Raw genomic sequence first — 20186 nt, forward strand, 5'->3', positions numbered from 1 at the left:
CAAATTGCGGGGATCTTTCTCTTTTACTCCAATGAAGGCGTAATAAGAGTGACAGAGAACGATGCCCGCAATTGCGAACTTAAAAATCGTATAAACAGTATTGGCACACTGTTTTTTAAAGCATGTCAGTAGTTTGACATCGGTGTTTTTTTTCGTATCCAATTATATATATACCTAATGGATACGAAAAAAAATCGATTATACGAAATTCGTAGCCAATTCTACGATCTGGCAGCCCTGAAAGACCTATTTTATTTAGGTTGCGTTTTATAAGACTTGTGATCTGTCATTGCTACTTGCCTCTTTTAAAAAGAGAGGCAAATACTTTTGCAGACAGCCACCTCATGCTTTTCAAGGCCTGTAAGTCTAGAAGTTGTAACAGTGCATAAATTGGAGAGTGATGAGAATTTTATTCTAAGTGCAATTTTAAGTCTTGTGCGAAATAAAATGGACATACTGAAGGCTATTTTTAATGTTTCTTGTTACCATACCGGTTACCATAATGAAATTCGTAACACACTACCGCACCGTGACCTTGGTGCGGTGCGATAGTGTGTGTTAGCTTTAAATTTTTACTGAATGTGGACATAGCTTTACACAATATTGCCAACATAAAAAGTGAAATCTGTAACTCTGGCAACATTACATTGTCAGAAATTGGTCAAATTGGACGCGTCTAGTTGTCAGCTTGTTGTCGGCCATTTTATTTTTGTATCGCCATTTCGTTTCTTTTGTGAGATGGAGGATTGTGTGATTTTAAAGTGAGACAGCAAGTAAATCATAATTATTTGGAAGTTTAGAAGAATTATCTAAGAAAATAATCAAATTGGAGAGAAGGTAAGCTTTATTTCTGATCTTCTGAGCATAGGCTTTTCTTTGTACATGGCGACACGGTCATAGCGCGGCGTCTCTCGTCGAATATACAATGGCGTCCGTTTACTTCTACTGAAGCCCGTAGATAGTCCGTCATCCTTTTCTTTCATATTGACTACGCACTGAGACTCTGCTTTCATAGCATCTGATCTTTTTACGAGCAGAGTAGAGTGATAAGAAATATTTCCCGTTACCTTCGCACTTTGTGTTTTGAAGTCTCTCTTTCGTGTAACCCCATTTCGTACAATTAGCCGCGCTTTTAAGTTGAACCTAGCGTAACCGTATTTGTGGCTTAATGTATGTTATTATATCTACAGTACGGGGAATAAAAGGTATGAGTGATGATTAGTAATGTAAGTAAATAGTTAGTACGGCGAAATGTTCACGACGAATGCCGTGCAAACCGGCTCAGTCCCGACGCTGCAGTACCAAGACCAGAAGACGCAAGGCAAGAATATAGAAAATACTCATCAGAAGACCGCACAACAAACGCAACAGTCTCAGCAGCAGGTATAATGCTTTGTGTCCTCGCCTTGTGCGGCACTGCCGTGGAGACATGTATGCTGTCAGGCTCTACTCCCTCGCTTCGGTCACGACAACGCGCTATTTCAAACTTGTCTTATGCTAACTACCTAAATGGTTATAAAGTTGGTTTGGTTGGTTTCAACAAAACCTTCTACACATTTCATTATGTTAGTTTTATATAAGACTGCTGGTAGTCTTGACTTGACATTGTTGATGAAATATTTGGGCATGGTTTAGTCCATCTACATAATTATAACTTAAAACTCTTTATTGTATTAGAACTTAAAGAATTTTAGTGAGACAACATAGCCATGTATAACTAACAACACTCATTTTAAAAACTTAATTGTAGTTTCAATTATTACATTATATGATTGGATCCTGTTTATGATAAAATAATTGCATTTATTATGTTTCATATTTGGCTTTGCGATTTTTTATTATTTAAGTTTGTTAACAGTGACACTATTTCATTTTTGGGTTTAAATTATATGGCTTAATCACTTCTATCCTGTTTATAATTAGCAAGTCTGTTCAGGTGCACAGATAAATTATCATCCTAAAGTTTCTGCAGCTTTTTGTGTATTTAGGGCTATATAATTACTGTAAAATTGGGTCAATCTTGGTAATTAATTTGCATGAATACAAAAAGCTATAATTGGCCATGATTTATTCAATTTTATTAACTTTGTGGCGATTGACCAATTGTAACAATAATAAGTATAAAACAGAAAAATATTTAGAAGATATGCCAGAACGCTGCAAAAACTTATATGGAAAATAAACCTGCAGACAGCCCCCTGAGTAATACAAAATATATTGTCTGAAATTACACTCATTTTATTGATACCTAGTTCAAGTTTTAAAATTGTGTGTAGGATATACTTATGTGGACTCATTGATTTTATTATTACACATCTACATACATTATTGTAATTATTACTGAATACACTACATTATTGCCATGCAGAGCTAAATAAATTCTGGTATGCTAATAAATCTAATAATGGAAATTAGATACTTAGGTTTGCATAGCAATAAAGTCACATATAATTTATTTATTATGCAATGGTTAATTTTATTCTAAATTAGTTTTTTAAATGATATATGTAAAATTTTTATTTTACTTTTTATAGATAGATATAAAAATGGGCTTGAACAATCTAACATGAAACATTAAGGTAGAGCCTGACAAATTACTGTAATCACAGATTGCAAGCTAAGGTGGCAGATATACTTTATGCTTCAATATCAACCAAAGCTTTCTTCATAAGGAGCTAACATTTGGGAGCACTACTAAATGTGTGTCATTGTGTATTCCCAGGAATTTCCCACATTCTGTTACACCACATCAAACGTGAACATGATTGGTAAGATTGGATCGGGAGCGACCAGTGCTTCCGGTGGAGTCTCCGGAGCCGTGAACATCGCCCAGCTCACCACCAGTGACGACAAAACATGCTACATTGCACAACCTTTCTCATACAACTACGCTCTGGTCAACCAGATGCAGATTGCTCCAAATGGACTACAGAATACCATATCTAATATAAGTTTCAAATGTGATGTGTGTGGGCTTATGTTTGGCCACCTTACACTACTTAATGCACACAAAAGGATACATGCCCAGGATTCAGGTAAATTACATGTTTATGGAGCTATTTATTATTTCATAAGCAGGCAGGCAGTTATGACAACTGATATGGCCTGTATCCAGTAATCATCAGGCAGTTATCATGAATGAGTTGCAGATATAAATGTGCTTGTCTAATTTATTTTTAAACTGGTTCATATATTGTGCTGAAACCACATATTTATTTTTTGTGTATTGACCTACTTAATTTTTCTATATCTTCTTTTTATTCTTTAAGTTCTATATTTTTCTTTTTTTTTGCAGACAAAGCGTTTTGTTAGATTTTTGCCGCTTTGTGTTAAAATATATGAAGTTACTGTGTAAATATAATATATATATATTTTTATATTGCAGAAGGTAACATCACAGTAGTAGCCACAGGTGTCGGTGGTGGCAATGAGGTTGCCATGCCTCCTCACATACAAATTCTATCCTCTGACACATCTGAACAGCAACAGCACCATGTTCAGATGCAAGATAGTAAGTTAATTTGTTATTATGTTACCATATTGTTCTCTATATTCTTAGCACTAGGATATTTTTTTTCTAAGTGTAATCATATTATTATAAAGGGACATAGTAGAAGAGGTTTACAGTATGCTAGAGGAGATCAGGCCCCTATTTCACCATGCCGACATTTGTCAGTGACATATGTCGAGTGACAATTGTCAAGTGACAGGTGACAAGTGACAACTTCGTAAACTGTTTTTGTATAGAAGTGCTTATAAACATGACAGGCATTTAGTTACAATTATCCATCTTTCATTTAATGACAATGATTTGGTGAAACAAGAGTAGTTTTTATAAGTCGACATATTTGTCAATTTGTCGGTAATTCTTGACATGAGATCGGAGCTGTGTCAGGTTTGGGTGACAATTGTAGTGTTTTCGTTGTTAGCAAAACCCCGTTATCAATGTTGCAGTTCATTGAAAATAAACGTTAGCAAAACTGTGTACCCTAAATTCGCCTTTAGGGTACAAATAAAAATGGCTTTAAATCGCTTTTAAATTATTATGTACTAGCATTAAATCATAATTCCATTATAAATTGTAATTGTTGCCTATGAAGGCGTTTAGTAATTCAACATTTAGGATTTGGAATAAGTCTCAGTATAGTTTTCATAATTTAAAAAAATTATAATGCGAAGTTGGGGACCCGTAGCGTAATTAGGTATGTTTAAGTAGGTATTGTTTTTTTAATAATTTACTTAGGCGAAGTTGGGCACTAACAGTAAAGTTAGGGTTTTGGTTAGTTAGAAAATGAATCTCCGCGAAAGCAATAGTGGTAATATTCTTATACAAGGGAATATATAAAGTACGAATAGATTCCTACTTTGACGTCACTGACTTTGCATTTGCAGAAAAAATTACTTAAAACAAACAAAAAATAATGCTTTGACGCCTTGTCAACAAATAATGTAGGTATACGCTGCATTAGATGGGGTCGGGACACAGATGGGATCTCAATCAATATCATGTTAGTGATGAGAACACGGCACATCGAAAGCAATTAACGATCTCTTGTGAAGAATTGATAAATATGTCGACTAGTAAACATTACCCTTGTTTCACAAAATAATTGTCATTAAATTTAATATGGACAATTGTACCAAACGAATTTGTACCAAATTTACGAAATTGTCATCTGTCACCTGTCACTTGACAATTGTCACTCGACATATGTCACTGACAAATGTCGGCGTGGTGAAACAAAGGTCTGTCATTTTTTTGACAATTGTCGTACCTGTCAGCTTGGTGAAATAGGGGCCAGGTGTTTAAAAATAACAAGAATAAAAGAGTGAAGATTGTAGCTTTTATGATAATTATGATAAATCACTAATTTGCTCCGCCATTATGTACACTTACCATTCCTTACAGGCATCATTATATTTAATTAACACACATGTTTTCCTCATAATTATGTTTTGTTTTTCAGCCAAACCCATACTGGTTGACAAAGTTCAAAAATGCATCACATGTGGAGGGCCCATCACCAGTAACCCTAAGAGGAAGGGACCCAAGCTCATCCGTTGTGAAAACTGCATTGCACAAGATTCTGTTGAACAACAGAGAAACAATCAAAGTATGTTGTACTTGATGTTTTAATTGCATATGATAAATAATATCACATGAGTCAATGTACCTATTATAAAATAAAAAAAAATAAAAATAGACTAGTTGTTTCGGATTAAGAAAAAAGTTAGTTTGGTTTTTACATTTAAATTGTCTACACTTATAGAAATACTTCATATTCCCATTTTTTTTAAATATTGTTCATCAGTTTATATTTTAAACACGACTTCCAGACCTACTTACTTATTTGTAAGATTAGCATAACTTGCGTTGTCGCGCGCGACTCCATAATATAGGTGAAGAGCGACGGCAGCGACGCGCACGGCAACGCTCATGCTAAGCAGTGTCATACTTTTGTGTTGCACAGTGAACGCCACGCAAATATTCGTGACGTCAGAGGACAATGTCAAGTTCGAAGTGGGCGGCGTGAGCGGGGTGCAGCCCACATCCGACCCCCTCGCCACGGCGCAGCCGCATCAGCAGTCCCAGCAGCAGAAGCCTTGTAAGCCACTTGTATGGTTACATCATGTAACTTACATGCCATTATACTTACATTTCCTTAGTGCCTACACATAGCGATGAATCAACCAGAACTATTATTCTTTTGACTACTCATTTTAAAGCATATTATAATGCCTTGATCACACGTACCGAGTACCGTAGCGAGAGAGAGCTGGGTTCGCGTGGACTTTGTGACACGTAGAGGGCAATTTCTCGCCACTGTACTCTGTACTGTACGTGTGATTAAGGCATAATATCTACAATATGAATTAGTTTGTATGCTTCACAATATCGTTATCATTGGGAAATTACGAAATAAACATACGAGAATGGTATCACGCCAAAGATTCATCAATAACCACGTGCGAGTTTACATTCGGACTTATACGGATGTATTATGCATATGTAATACCGATCGATTTGCTAACGGACTTGTAAATAAGAATGCAAAGCTAGCTCTTCAGAACACATACTTTAAATAATGTAAGACGAAAAGGTCAGATAGTTCATCGCAATCACTTATCTTGGATTTATTTTTGCATAATTAAATAAACAAAAACGTTGACTGTTACATTATTATTACAGTGCCCGGTCATCATCCGGTGAAAAAGAGAAACCTTGCTTCTGTGACCAAGTGCCAGAACTGCAATGGCTCGGGCATCATTTTCGTAGGCGGCAACAAGAACAAGCTTAACCAGTCCAACACCGACAAGCCCTTCCACTGCAACATCTGCGGCGGCTCCTTCTCTAGATACTCCTCGCTGTGGTCTCACAAGAAGCTGCACTCCGGGGAGAAGAACTTTAAATGTGGAATATGTGGCATTGCTTTTGCGAAAGCCGTCTATCTCAAGAATCACTCCCGAATTCATACGGGAGAAAAACCCTATAGGTAAATTGCTGTTTGTTTTATTTGTATACGATTAATTTAGACGTAAAGATATCCCGACGTTATTTGATGTTTGGTTAGATAGTTCCACAATGTAGATGGTCGTTATTAGAGCGCTGGCCGAAGTTAGAGCAGTTTTCTTAACCCCTCGAGTTCCAGGGGTTTTTGTCTTTTTATACATTTTATGAAATCGTGTGTGCGATATCGCGTCCGTGTAGACCGTGTAGGACTTTGGTGTAACCTTTCTGCCCTGACTTAGGTCAGAGCACACCGGCTGCGGGCGCGTAGACGTCCTAAGTGCGCGTGAGCTGAAATGTTTGAGCCGCGCACGCACACGTCACGCAAGCGGTGTGCCGTCTCTCATATCATAAGGATCTGTATATGACAACGCGCACGTGCAAGTCTACGCACACGCACCCGGTGTCCACATTGCGATATCGCGTCCGTGGGACGCGAGGGGTTATTTTCATATTGACACATTTACGCCGCATATTTGTAGGTGTAACACGTGTGGTATGCAGTTCTCACAGTCGCCACATCTGAAGAACCACGAGAGGACGCATTCTGGAGAAAAACCATATGTTTGCGAGGTAAGAATGCGTCAACTATATTACTCAGAAAAATGTAATGTAACACACTGACTCCCCAAATGAGTAACTCCCCACTAGATGTACGGTTTTTGTGTGGATAACATTCTTGGAATTAAATATTTTTTTGTGACAAAGGAAGATGTGAACATTTCTGAATTTACCAACGAGATTCACTAACTTGATTACATTTAAAAATTAATTTTGTGTCCATTTCTAATGGTAATGAAACATTGAAAGCCCAAAGTTACTCCAGAAACTTGTAAGTTGTAATAGTTTACCAATAAAATGTACTTTCGTTAAAAATATTCATGGATACCATTTATACCTTAATTTTGTATCATGTTATGTTTGTTATTTTAAATTTTATACAAAATGTCTGAATGTTATCCTGGCAATAATCATCGTTTGGGGAAATCTTATACATATGGAAAAGTTTATACATATGGAAATGATCACGTGACTTTTTGTTCCTATTTGTCATCCCAAAACATTTTTCTTTGTTTAACTATTGTCATGTTAGTTACGTGTCCTGGGTGCCTATCGCTTGCGCTACGACAACGAAACGCTTTGTGTATCTACACACACTTCCATATTAGTGAGACAGTGACCTTAGCGTTTCGTTCGCTACGGAGCGTAACGATTGACATGTTGGCCGGCTTCACAGTCACACATTTGTTTCAACCGATGTATGGCGGTCGACGTCAGCACGCTCAGAGCGTGCGTTTCGTGGCCGAGTCGTTAATGTACACTCTCGATCTTATTGTAATCTCCGGTATCGCCTTGGGTCGTCCTATTCGTTATTCGTCAAGTTCTTAAATTAGTCCTATTCTGCTTTCGTCACCCATTCTACATTCGTCACAATCGTCGGTGGCTTTCAATGTAGAATGCGTGACGAAAGCCGAATAGGACTAATTTAAGAACTTGACGAAAAACGATACCATAGAGAAATATAGTAAGACAAGAGTGCTCACTCCATACATCAGGTTAGACTATTAATTTCAGTGTCTAGTGGAAAGTCTTATGCTGTTGAGATAAGACTTTCCGGTCGGTGCTACATCTATTGTCAAGTAGCGGTACTGATAGTTCCGCTACTCGATGCTAGATGCTAATAGTCTTTTTGGTACTAAAACTGATGTAGTATGGAGTGAGCAATCTATGTATTTTTTTCTCTATGACGATACCTAATCTCCATTGTGCAGGTGTGTGACAAGGGCTTCGCGAGGCACGCTACGCTATGGAACCATCGGCGAATCCACACCGGGGAGAAGCCGTACAAGTGAGTACTTAACGATGCAGTGCTAACCAACCCGTTTATTGTAGGACACATTGACTACCTCCACCACCAAAGACTATCAACACAGACAAGACATCATCCAGACTGAGCATAGTAGCGCTACCCCCTCTGCCACAAATATACGGTAGTTTTACTCCATTTTCGAGTCAAATTTCGAGTCAAAAGTGTCTTTGTGTGACGTCCGTGTCTTTGAACGGACCAATCACGGCACGGGACTTGCTCACCTCGTCCCCCGCACCCCAGTATTTTTGGCAGCATCGGTTTCATGAAATAATTGCTCTAAACTCCGTCTAGAGGATTCCTAGTCTATGACTACCAAAGACTCCTCAATATGAACATAGAGAAAGAAGTAAGCTTAGAGGGCCCCCTCCGTTCATGGATTTCCTTACTTAATAATAATACTAGTGGCTCTGCAACCTCGCGATTGGCTTAAAAATTTAAAAATACTTCGTCGAGTTGTTATCACAGCAAACTTACAATGGTTTTAAGTGCCTTATATTTATACTACTGGCGCTAAGTCCTTTATTCTGACCTTTTTTCAAAAAACAACATGATAGAAATATTCTATCTGACTACCGAACCGATCATAATATTTCACGAGAGTCGGTTGAGAATTGCGATCTGTAGAGGAGAATATCCGGACATACAAAAGCATTATGCCCAAGTTAAAACGGAGACCTTCGCTAACGCTTCAGTTAATAGATGACCAATAAAGGATTAGAACTTTTAAACAACCATGAATAAAAAAGCGGCCAAGTGCGAGTCGGACTCGCCCATGAAGGGTTCCGTATTTAGGCGATTTATGACGTATTAAAAAAAACTACTTACTAGATCTCGTTCAAACCAATTTTCGGTGGAAGTTTACATGGTAATGTACATCATATATTTTTTTTAGTTTTATCATTCTCTTATTTTAGAAGTTACAAGGGGGGGGGGGGGGACACACATTTTACCACTTTGGAAGTATCTCTCGCGCAAACTATTCAGTTTAGAAAAAAAAACTGATATTAGAAACCTCAATATCATTTCTGAAGACCTATCCATAAATACCCCACACGTATGGGTTTGATGAAACAATTTTTTTTTTAGTTTCAGTTCTAAGTATGGGGAACCCCCAAAATTTATTGTTTTTTTTTTTCTATTTTTGTGTGAAAATCTTAATGCGGTTCACAGAATACATCTACTTACCAAGTTTCAACAGTATAGTTCTTATAGTTTCGGAGAAAAGTGGCTGTGACATACGGACGGACAGACAGACGGACAGACAGACAGACAGACATGACGAATCTATAAGGGTTCCGTTTTTTGCCATTTGGCTACGGAACCCTAAAAATGTGTGTTCAAATCCTATTAAACAGAGGTTTTAATAGATAACCAGCAGACCTATAAGTTAATAACTAAACGCATGTGGTGAGCGTTAGCGGTTTTATATGCTCCATGCAGTATTTAAGTGAGCTATGTTAAAATACTTTCTTTTGTTGTGCCTTATTGAGGGGGGATTTAAATCTTCTCGGGGCAGAGGTGTAGGGTTGGAGCCGGTCTACCTAGCTTTATTTGACGTTCATAAGCGCATTGTAATTATGCCTACTTCAATAAACTATCTTTTATGTTATCTTATTCAGAGAGCACTAAAGGCGAGTTTTGTTACAGATGCGATACCTGCGGCTCCGCGTTCAGTCAGGCCGCTCATCTGAAGAATCACGCTAAAGTACACTCGGGCGAGAAACCGTTCAAGTGCGATATTTGCACCGCCGCGTTTGCCGACCGGTTCGCGTTGAAGAGACATAGGGGAATCCATGATAAGTATGGTAAGTGATTTTTTTACCATTTCTAAGATAGCTAACTTTTACTTTAGTTTCTATAGCTGATAGTTCCATTTTCAAAATCGTTTGTTATTTAGATAGCATTATTCGGCTTAAGAGGGCAGAATGTTACTATCAGTGAGTCCCTCGACGCTGTGAATGGCTATGTAACTGTCGGGAAGCGTCCATAGCTCGCTACTTTACACACCAATACACGGCAATTGAAAACAATTAAAATAGTAGTAGTAGCCTTGTTCTTACTTCAACGGTTGTTGGTGTTTCAACTTAGAGTTGTGAAGCATGAAGCGTCAGTAACTCTTATAGCCTCCTCTAAGTCCCTAAAGCTTAAATTTTTTATTTTATTTAGATTTTTGTCTTATTTAATATGATTTAAAATTAAATTTCGGAATAAGGCCTCTGGGACTCAGGAGACTATACATATTTATTAATTTGACATGCCAATTGTCTCATGGTACAGCATCACAGTATCTTTACCGACATTAGAGGAGGATAATTTGTCAATTTTTCCTTGTCAGGTCAAACAACGCCGCTTCCATCAAGGTTACAACAAAACCAGGCCGAGCTCGAGCAAGCGACGCAGCAAGCCGACCAGCAGAGCTCGCAACCAGCCGTGGAGGTGGAGCTACACGGCGACCAGACACTCTGAGTCAGATAATCTTTTTAAGTTTTTCATACCCCACCCCACATAGTATTTTTGGAAATATAACAAGAACATTGTATTTCTCAATCATGACCGGTACAATGATAGCGAGCACAAGGTTTTACGAATCACAGGTTATCCTATACGAACAGTAAGTATTAATTACCTCTCGTTAGCAATAAAGCAAGTGACTTGCACGTGCGGGGCAGATGGCAGGGGTGCGCTAAACACTGCCAGTATATGTTTCATTCCTTGGTAGATGTCTACCTATGAAATGTTTTGTTCTCGAACGCGCCTCTTAGCCCAACTTAACTGTTATTCAGTACAATATCATTATTTTTTTATTAACACGTGATTATATATATTAGCAATAAAGTAGAAAAATGTCGTTTTCAATAATTTTAATTAAATTGTTTGATGTGTTGATTTGGGACATTCAATAGCCGTTTAATGTACATATTACAGTAAATTTTATTTGTAGTTTTTTATATTATATTCACCTTGTATGTAAATAAATGTATTGTATATAAAAAAAAGCGGCTCTAATTTTCAAATTTTGAATGAAGTGGTCAGAGCCAAAATAAATTGTAGAACAGTTTATCTGGTAAAGTGTAAAGTTTATTAAATATTATCGAGTGGCAATTAGGATAGGACGGAGGTCGATCCTTATTCAGTTTGTCGTAAGGATATAGCAAATCTGTCGCTCCAGTCTTATTCTGGTGGGGGCCTGATAATGCACTTAGCCATTCCGTACATTTGAATGACACGCCGTTTTTTTAGATTAGATTTTTTATAACTTCCAAAGTAGTGGTAATTAACTTTTTCTTCCGAAATGCTAGGGTTCTCAATGTTCCCGTGATATCTAATATGCGGTATAATATGTAAACAACACACACACATACACTATAATTCAGTGCATAGTTTCAGTGATAGTCATTTACTCAGATTTAATGTTGGAGGAAATAAGTTACCACTACTTTTGATGTTATAAAATTTAAAATCTGAAAAAAAAAACGGGGCATAGGTGGGTAACAAGTCAGTCTGGATACTAGTCGTTCAGAAACATTTTTTAACGTAAGTGACTGACTGGTATCAAAATTGCCTTGTCTGCTGAGAAAAAATGCGTACGGAATGACAAGAGCGTTTTTGTGTTTATGTAGGACATAAACACATGCAAGCTACCGCCCTCGGTACTGGACGTGTCTCCAAAATGACGAGGCAATGTTATCAAACCAATCGTGAATTTTCAATTATTGAATTCATATGACATAGTATTTTTAATTATTCTCTCGTAATCACTGCACATTTTCATTTGACAAATTGTAATTGGCTGTGGATTTAGCAAGATAATCTTGTATTGCCGTGGTTGCGCTGTCCAAATCTGACTCGTGCACAATTTTAAAGTGATAGTGCTTGGGCATTCCTTTCCTACTTAAACCAAAATCATGCAGATTTGGTAAACGCAATTTCGTTTAATTAATTAAAATATCGAAAATTGTTGTAACGTTTCTCTTACCCTTGTAAATAATTATAATCGTGACATGAGCCTAAATGTGTTAAGCACTGACTCGACCAAACTGGAATTAGATTAATGCGAGAGATCTGTGGGCTAATCTAAATGTATTATTGGTTCTGCGAGAGCCTTATCGCAAAATTAATTATTTAAATTGAATTTGACAGGCACATATGTATGACTGCTCGTTTCAAGATTAGTCTATTCAAATTTGACGCCTAATCTCAGATTTGATCAAATTCCAGTTTAGTTCAATTTGGTCTAGAGTGTAGAATATGCGTTAATATTCCAATACAACGCTAGAATGAAATAGAGATTTTTTTAGTATATCGCCATCGCCGCAACCGACGCCTTTAATTTATTCGTGTTCATAACATCCAATTTTTAGAGCTGTTTCCAGCCCAAAAAATAAAATATTAGTTCTTCTGTTATTACGACTACTACACTACTCCAGAGTCCAGACCTATTTATGAAAATTGCCCAATAGATGTTGTTAGGGTGGAATCACATCTGTCAGCATCGAGCCGCATTTTATATATGAGAAATTGCTCGTTAGTATGAAGATGCGTACGCATGCTTTCAGCTTTCCGATGCGTAAAATACGGCTCGATGCTGACAGATGTGATTCCACCCTTACGTCAGAAAGCTCCTACAAATAACCAAGATATAATAACTCCTTAAGACTGATTCTCCGAAGTTGGATTATTATAATAAAGTAAACTATATAAATTCAAGATACGAAAACAAAAGGCGTTGTACCGGAAAACTAGCGCGAACGATTCGACACTAGTATTCTAGCATAATTATCCTGGAATTTGTAATTAAAGGTTTTGTTTATTATTGATGGGATGCACTTGCAGATTTTAGTCATTATCAATATCATGCTCCGAGACCGTGTTATACCTATTATTTGCAATATATTTTTTACATAATGCATTGTTTTGTTAAGGGAGTTTTCTTATTATGAAGTAAGTGCAGCTCATCTGAAAGCATTGCACTATTACATCAAAGTGATGTTATTATAATATGTAAGTTAGAGTAACCATTTTTAAGATATTAATTATAGATAAAATTGTCTAGAGCACAGTATTGTTTTCATTTTTTGTTTTACCAGCCCATACAACAATCTGCATACGTACAGTCAGCAGCAATAGTTGCTAAGCGGGCGTGGTGTTCAAAATTACCTTGACGCGCTCTTATTCTCTTAACAATAAAGTCGCGTCAAAATCATTTTGAACACCTCGCCCGCTTAGCAACTATTGCTGCTGACTGTACGTACCAAAGCCCTGTTCTCTATCCTCTTATTGGATCGAATTTTTAACAATTTATTGTTTTTAGGGTTTTGTACCCTAGGGTGAAAACGGGACCATATTATTAAAACTCCTCTGTCTGTCACCAGGCTGTATCTCATGAACCGTGATAGCTAGATAGTTGAAATTTTCACAGATGATGTAGGGTAGGTGCGTCAGTTTTCGTCTACTTGACAAAATTTGAATATAAACCTACATTGCTGCACAAATTTGTATTTATTGCAATATATTCTGCATAAAAAATATATTTCGCAAGTAACAAACTAAAAAGAAAATAAATTATTTGCTAATTCGTCAAGTGGACGGAAACTAGCGCAATAACTTTATTTCTGTTGCCGCTATAACAACAAATACTAAGTACGGAATCCTCGGTGGGCGAGTCCGACTAGCACTTGTCAGGTTTTTATTAAGTGAATCCACACCCAATTCTCCGGGCGAGGCACGTCTATACCACAAACCCTATTCTTTCGTTATTTTTGAACCTTAAGATAATTTATAGCGCCATCTATTTCGACTGTCAAACCCGTACAATTTTGATTTGCCTTCTCCTAAACCTTGTTTTTTAGATCCCAAATGCCGTGGTATTCCCAAAAACAGGGATGTGTAGTTTTAGGGTTCCGTACCTCAAAAGGAAAAAACGGAACCCTTATAGGATCACTCGTGCAGACTGAAACTACTGGACCAATTAAGTTTAAATTTGGCACACATATGTAAGTTTGTGACCCAAAGACGGACCTATAACGTAAATTTTAAATATCGAGGCCATTTTTGGGGGTAAATGAGAAAATTCAAAAATAAAGTTTTTCTAATTATATCGTATTACATATCAAATGAAAGAGCTTTTTGTAAGAATCTCAAATATATATTTTTTATAATTTTAGGATAAATAGTTTAGCAGTTATTCAAGAAATAGGCAAAAAATGACCATTCCCCCCTCTTTCTCCGAAACTACTGGGTCCAAAATTTTGAAAAAAATACACTAGATAGTTCTTTACCTATAGATGAGAGGAAAACCTATTAGAAATGTGCAGTCAAGCGTGAGTCGGACTTAATGTACGGAACCCTTGGAACGCGAGTCCGACTCACACTTGGCCGGTTTTTTTTATTCTACCCTTATCAAAAATGACAATAGATAGAATGTCAGTATTTCTCAACGAAAATAGAACACAGTCATGTTTGAAGTGCCGTATGTGATGGGCATGTGGGAAATTATGCTTTAGCCTGGTAAAGGGTTAAAACATGTTTGCCAATCTATAATTTACTAATAAATAGTGTACTTAAGTTTGTAAGGCGACCTGCACCAAAGAGTATAATAATATAATATGTATAGTAAACATGCACTAATGTCAGAAATAGGGAATACAACCGGTAATGTCATATTACATACATCAAGAAAAGATATGCACTGCCTTTTTCCCTTAGTCTCGTCTTGGCGGGGGCACGGCCGTGCCCCCAGATGTCTAAAAAAAATTACAGGTCTGTATTCACAAGTCAGAAACTTATTTCATAGATTAGAGCAAATTATAAATTCTGTGACGACCATTGTTTTTACACAGTACCTCTATTATACTCTTTGACCTCTAAACTATACCATACCACTTTGTTGGTTATATCGACCATGAGGTTCAATTCAAAAGTTTGAAAGGATGTGTAGGAAACAAATAGGTAATTAAAAACTAAATTATTTTGTAAGTTTATTTGTAAATTAATGCATAACTTAAAAACCACTTAACCTCAACACCATGGAATTTTAGGTTAGCGATCGGAATATTAAACTTAGGAATTATAGTTTATTCGTAAACCCACTTCTCGGCAGCCGGGGTCCATCCGACGATTTCTTTTTCGGAAAACCAGAGGGCAATTTCTTTCTTAGCCGATTCAACACTGTCGGAGCCGTGGATGATGTTACGTCCAACTTCGATGCAGAGATCGCCACGAATCGTGCCGGGTAGAGAATCAGCTGGGTTAGTAGCGCCGAGCATTTGACGTCCAGTTTTCACAGCATTTAGACCTTCCCAAACCATGGGTACGACTGGGCCTGAGCTCATGTATTTCACTAGTCCGGGGAAGAAAGGCCGGGACGCCAAGTCGCTGTAGTGCTTCTGGAGTAGTTCTTCGGACGGCCACATGAATTTGAGGCCCACCAACTTGAAGCCCTTCTTCTCAAAGCGCTCAATAATGGTGCCGACGATTCCACGTTGAACGCCATCAGGCTTGATCATGAGGAAAGTTCTTTCACGTGGTTCCGCCATTATGAAGTCGGCTATCGTCGAGAACGCGAACAGCAAAGTGGCGATCATACGAAAAAGGAAAGAGGAAGTTTCGTTGAACGTGTCGTCACAGAGGCGTAATCAAAATGTTGCTACAGTAATACTACATTTACCCTTTTGCAAAGTGCTGCCATCTATATGGCGTCCAAGGCTTGTTACAGACAACTTGTTGTTTGTGACAGACGTTACGGAATAGGGTATTTGACTACTAGTCAAATCAGTTTCTTTTTTCGAACTGTCAAAACGATTTTGCTTCTATGGAATTTATATGAAACACTAGCATGTGACGTCACAATCAAATAACCTATTCTTTATAGTTTTATACGGGTTTTAAAATGGAAATTGTGTCTAAAAATAACTGCTGTCTACGTTTCTCTGTTAATCTTCTGGTGCTTTATTTCATGCATGATGTAAAATAATTTATTTTAAATACAGTCAAATAATAGGGCTTTCAATACTGGAATCCCGCAATACCGGGATCCCGTCTGATTAAACGCATTTTTCATTACCGGTATTTTTAATGCAATACCGGGATCCCGTTATTATCAAAAACAAGGAAAATGTGCCGATTATACCGTTTAATACCCGTTACAATGATTAAATTCGGCTGTATCAAGAAGATTACTACACGTCAGACACATTTATCTGGCATCATTATCATGACCCCATTTGATTGAAACAAGATCTGTGCACATGCGTTAGATAAATATTTGGTGATGAATTCTGATGTCCAGGATATGATATTAATATAATTAATTCTTAAAATTATATGAAAAAGTACAAAGAAATGAGCAAGGAATTGTAGTATGACAAACGAATTTTAATATTTAGCTGGTCAACCAAATCTTTATTGGACGATATCCCTTCGCGCCTACATTTTTCAAATTTGCCGCCTTTTTCTACTGTCAAGATCTGGTTGACCAAGTATAGTTGGCTGGTTTATTAGGTTGAACTAAAAATGTGACTGGTGAGGTGAAGTCAACAAGGCGGATAAAATGATTGCCAACCTGGAAGGTGAAATGATAATTATTGCAAATGGCGATTATTGTTTAATATCCTAAGCTAAGGACATACATTTATCTAGTCAATCTAGTGTTCAGTGAGCTTTTTTTAATAAAACCCAAAAAAATTAAGCAATTCATAGTCAATACCGGGATCCCGGTATTGATGAAGACAGTTTCGGTATTAACACCGGTATTGAAAGAAGTCCGCTATTTGGAAGCCGAATGTATGCCTGAATGTATCGATATGTTAAGTATAATGTTGTTAGTTGTTAAGTCTGTCTGTCCTGATAACTTTCTTAACTTTGCAGCCAAGCCAACGAACAAATTGAATAATGATTGTTACTTTTTGTGACTAATCGTAAAATTCTTCACAGACAATTGGTTTCAAACTTTCAATTACTGAGCAGTCATTCGTGTAATGAAATATGAATAATAAATTGCCATTTTCTCTGCAGATGCCAACCAGCATTGTACTCAATATGAGTTACAGATTGCTTTTTATATTATATTGCGTAAGTTTTGTTAACATAGTGTTTTCACTATGAAACTGATATAATACGATTCATTTACATGTAAACGTTTCTTATTCAGAAGTGTTAATTAACAAAAAGACTAATTATAGTCTGATAAAAATACTAGGTATACAAATAAAATGTTTTCGGTTGCATTTTTATTTCTAGATCAATTTGTCAGCAGCTAAGCCGACCCAACATTTACTAAATGAAGGTATAGAGCAGGCAAAGGATATAGCATCAATGCTTTTATCAAAGCACTTTGTAGCGAAAGACTCCGACTTGCCTAAAACAGCTTTGGTCGCTCAAGGTAACTATCATAAAATGTAAAGTTCTTTGGAAGCCTAATAAATTCACCAAATGGTATGTACTAGTATTTTTTTTAAGTGTATAAGAACAGTACGTATTGTATTACATAGGCTATTTAAGTCAGCCATTGTGTAGGTCACTTTTTTTTGTTTAATAATACTTTGTACCCCTACTTATGAATATTATAGCTAACTGCAATGGTCTTTTTAGGTTCAGACGACGATACCACAATGTTGATTTCAAAATTAGGTGAATCAGAATTAATTTCATTGCTTCAAAAAAAACAAAAGCAAGATAATTTTGATGTGACAGATATCAAAACCATTGGAAAAAGTATAAATAAGGAAAAAAAACGAAAGAATAGAAAAGAAAATTCTCTGCATGTTCCTTATCAAGGCTCAGATCGTGGATCAGCTTTCTTTAGAATAGATGATAAGGAAGTTGAACCCTACAACGTTAAAGTTGGCGCTGACCCTAATTACCTGGCGCATCAAAAAATCCAAAATTTGTTGCATATTGGTGCGGTACAAAATCTCGTTGATTTAAGTGGCGAGGAAACTGAAGAAAACAAAGAAATCTTGTTCGATATATTAACAGCACAATTAAAAAAGTTATGCTGTAAGTCTAGTAAACCTAAAAAAATAAAAGAGAAAAAAGTGAACTTACCATCATATGAGCCTTTATTAAGTATCACTAATTCACATGATAACAATCAGTCAGCAGACCCATTGCAGTATGAACAAATGTTCCTCATTATTAACGATGAAATTCCAAATGACCAAGGCTCAGGTATTATGTATGTAGACCCTGACAGTCTTAGTCAAAACAGTAGTGTTGTTTTACTAGGACCTATTACGACGCCACTGAATGATCCTCAACTTAATATTGTGGTAAGAAACAAACCGATATATTTAAAGCTATAGTAATTTGTAAGTACTTATCTATTTTATGAACTCATTAGGATAGGTACCTATACATAATTATTATGTTTTTAGATGAACCGCATTACATTGGAATTGTCAAAACCAGAATATAGTCCACTTCTGCAAGAACTATCTGAGGGTACATATAACAAAGATAACACTCGTTTGAATAAGAGTTTGGTCACTGGATCAAATACTCGAAGATATATCAAACCTCACAGGTGTAATCAACGATATCCACTTTCTCAAGGTCCAAAGTGGTTAGTTTGTACAGGATATTTGAATTTAAACACCCCGAGTTTATACGATTAAATGATGAAAGTTGCGTAGATTGCTTTATTCTATAGTATATGTACCTACATGCTATCATAACATTGAAAGATAGATGCTGTGAGCCGAGAATGACATGTGAAATAGCAAACACATTGCGTTTTTTAACGGTCATAGTTTAGTTTTAGTTTTAGTCTTGCTTGAGTAGATAGTTACAAATTACCTACAATAATTTATAAAAGCGTTCAGCATCACGTAATTCATGTAAAACCAAATGCAAAATTCGTGGTTACACGGAACTACAATAATGTCGTTTGACATATTCAGGAAATTATGGAAATAACTAACGCAGCGTACTACGTAGGATGTAGGTGAACAACATGCGAACGCGAAGCGGAGCGATGCGGCGCAGGGTGAATCAACACTTGGATACCTATAGAAGTGTCCTACGTGGGCGATCTCGTTGCGAACGTGAACGCCGTGGGCCGGCCGTGCCGCGCCGCTTCGCGTTCGCGGGTTGTTCGCTTACGTAAGACGCAGCGTAACCACGAAGTGAATTACGCCTGCAGGGTAAGGTCAAATAGACCAGCGGGCCTACCGCGAACCACGTTCGACATGTTGCCTCTCTGTCGCACTTGTAAATTCGTACGTAAGTGTGACAGGGAGGCAACACGTCGAACGTGGTTCGCGGTAGGCCCTCTGTAGGTCTATTAGTAAATCCGACTAATAATATCTTAGAACTCATAATCGCCCTCACTCTCAACGCGAGACGCGTAAAAGTATAATCTTCACAACAGTGTTCACAAGAGATTTAAATAGTTATAGCACCTACTCGGAAGGTAATTGTAATTTTAATTATATCTTTTATTATTAATTCCTTAATTTAGTTGAATTATAAAATTGTTCACATCATTAATTTATATACTTGGTCAACCAGATCTTGACAGTAGAAAAAGGCGGCAAATTTGAAAAATGTAGGCGCGAAGGGATATCGTCCCATAGAAACTTTGAATTTCGCGCCTTTTTTTACTGACAAGATTTGGTTTAGTTATGTGCATTTACATAATTTATTGACATGTGAATCTAAATATATTATCATTTTGTAATTAATTAATATGTCACTGACAGTGATTTTTAATACCATTAAAAATTCCATCTATGATGGTCAAGCAAATCTTGTAAAAAAAGGCGCGAAATTCAAAGTTTCTATGGGGCGATATCCCTTCGCGCCTACATT

General features: G+C 36.9%; 3 protein-coding genes across 6 annotated transcripts; 2 read left to right on the forward strand and 1 right to left on the reverse strand.

Annotated features, from left to right (window-relative positions):
- Positions 1-669: 669 nt before the first annotated feature.
- Positions 670-11296, forward strand: LOC134661105 (zinc finger protein 234-like). Of its 4 annotated transcripts, none has more exons than XM_063517047.1 (11): positions 683-837; positions 1191-1383; positions 2723-3035; positions 3386-3511; positions 4968-5114; positions 5472-5606; positions 6191-6494; positions 6991-7081; positions 8281-8357; positions 10026-10183; positions 10714-11296. In XM_063517047.1, the coding sequence occupies exons 2-11, from the start codon at positions 1252-1254 to the stop codon at positions 10842-10844; spliced, it is 1614 nt and encodes a 537-aa protein (XP_063373117.1). In that variant the 5' UTR covers positions 683-837; positions 1191-1251; the 3' UTR covers positions 10845-11296. The 4 variants fall into 4 exon arrangements, with proteins under 4 accessions (XP_063373118.1, XP_063373117.1, XP_063373119.1 ...); XM_063517049.1 differs by having other exon boundaries at positions 689-837; positions 1191-1205; positions 10714-11293; XM_063517048.1 differs by lacking the exon at positions 1191-1383 and having other exon boundaries at positions 670-837; positions 10714-11292.
- A 4045-nt stretch (positions 11297-15341) lies between these two features.
- Positions 15342-15983, reverse strand: LOC134661566 (nucleoside diphosphate kinase). The gene has a single exon (XM_063517695.1). It carries the CDS (start codon positions 15959-15961, stop codon positions 15452-15454), a length of 510 nt encoding a protein of 169 aa, XP_063373765.1. The 5' UTR covers positions 15962-15983; the 3' UTR covers positions 15342-15451.
- Positions 15984-17308: 1325 nt separating this feature from the next.
- On the forward strand, positions 17309-19004 carry LOC134661398 (uncharacterized). The gene is made up of 4 exons (XM_063517466.1): positions 17309-17447; positions 17616-17757; positions 17967-18646; positions 18752-19004. Exons 1-4 carry the CDS (start codon positions 17361-17363, stop codon positions 18989-18991), a joined length of 1149 nt encoding a protein of 382 aa, XP_063373536.1. The 5' UTR covers positions 17309-17360; the 3' UTR covers positions 18992-19004.
- Positions 19005-20186: the final 1182 nt, after the last annotated feature.

The sequence above is a fragment of the Cydia amplana genome, chromosome Z, assembly GCF_948474715.1.
Source record: "Cydia amplana chromosome Z, ilCydAmpl1.1, whole genome shotgun sequence".
Classification (NCBI taxonomy): Eukaryota; Metazoa; Arthropoda; class Insecta; order Lepidoptera; family Tortricidae; genus Cydia; species Cydia amplana.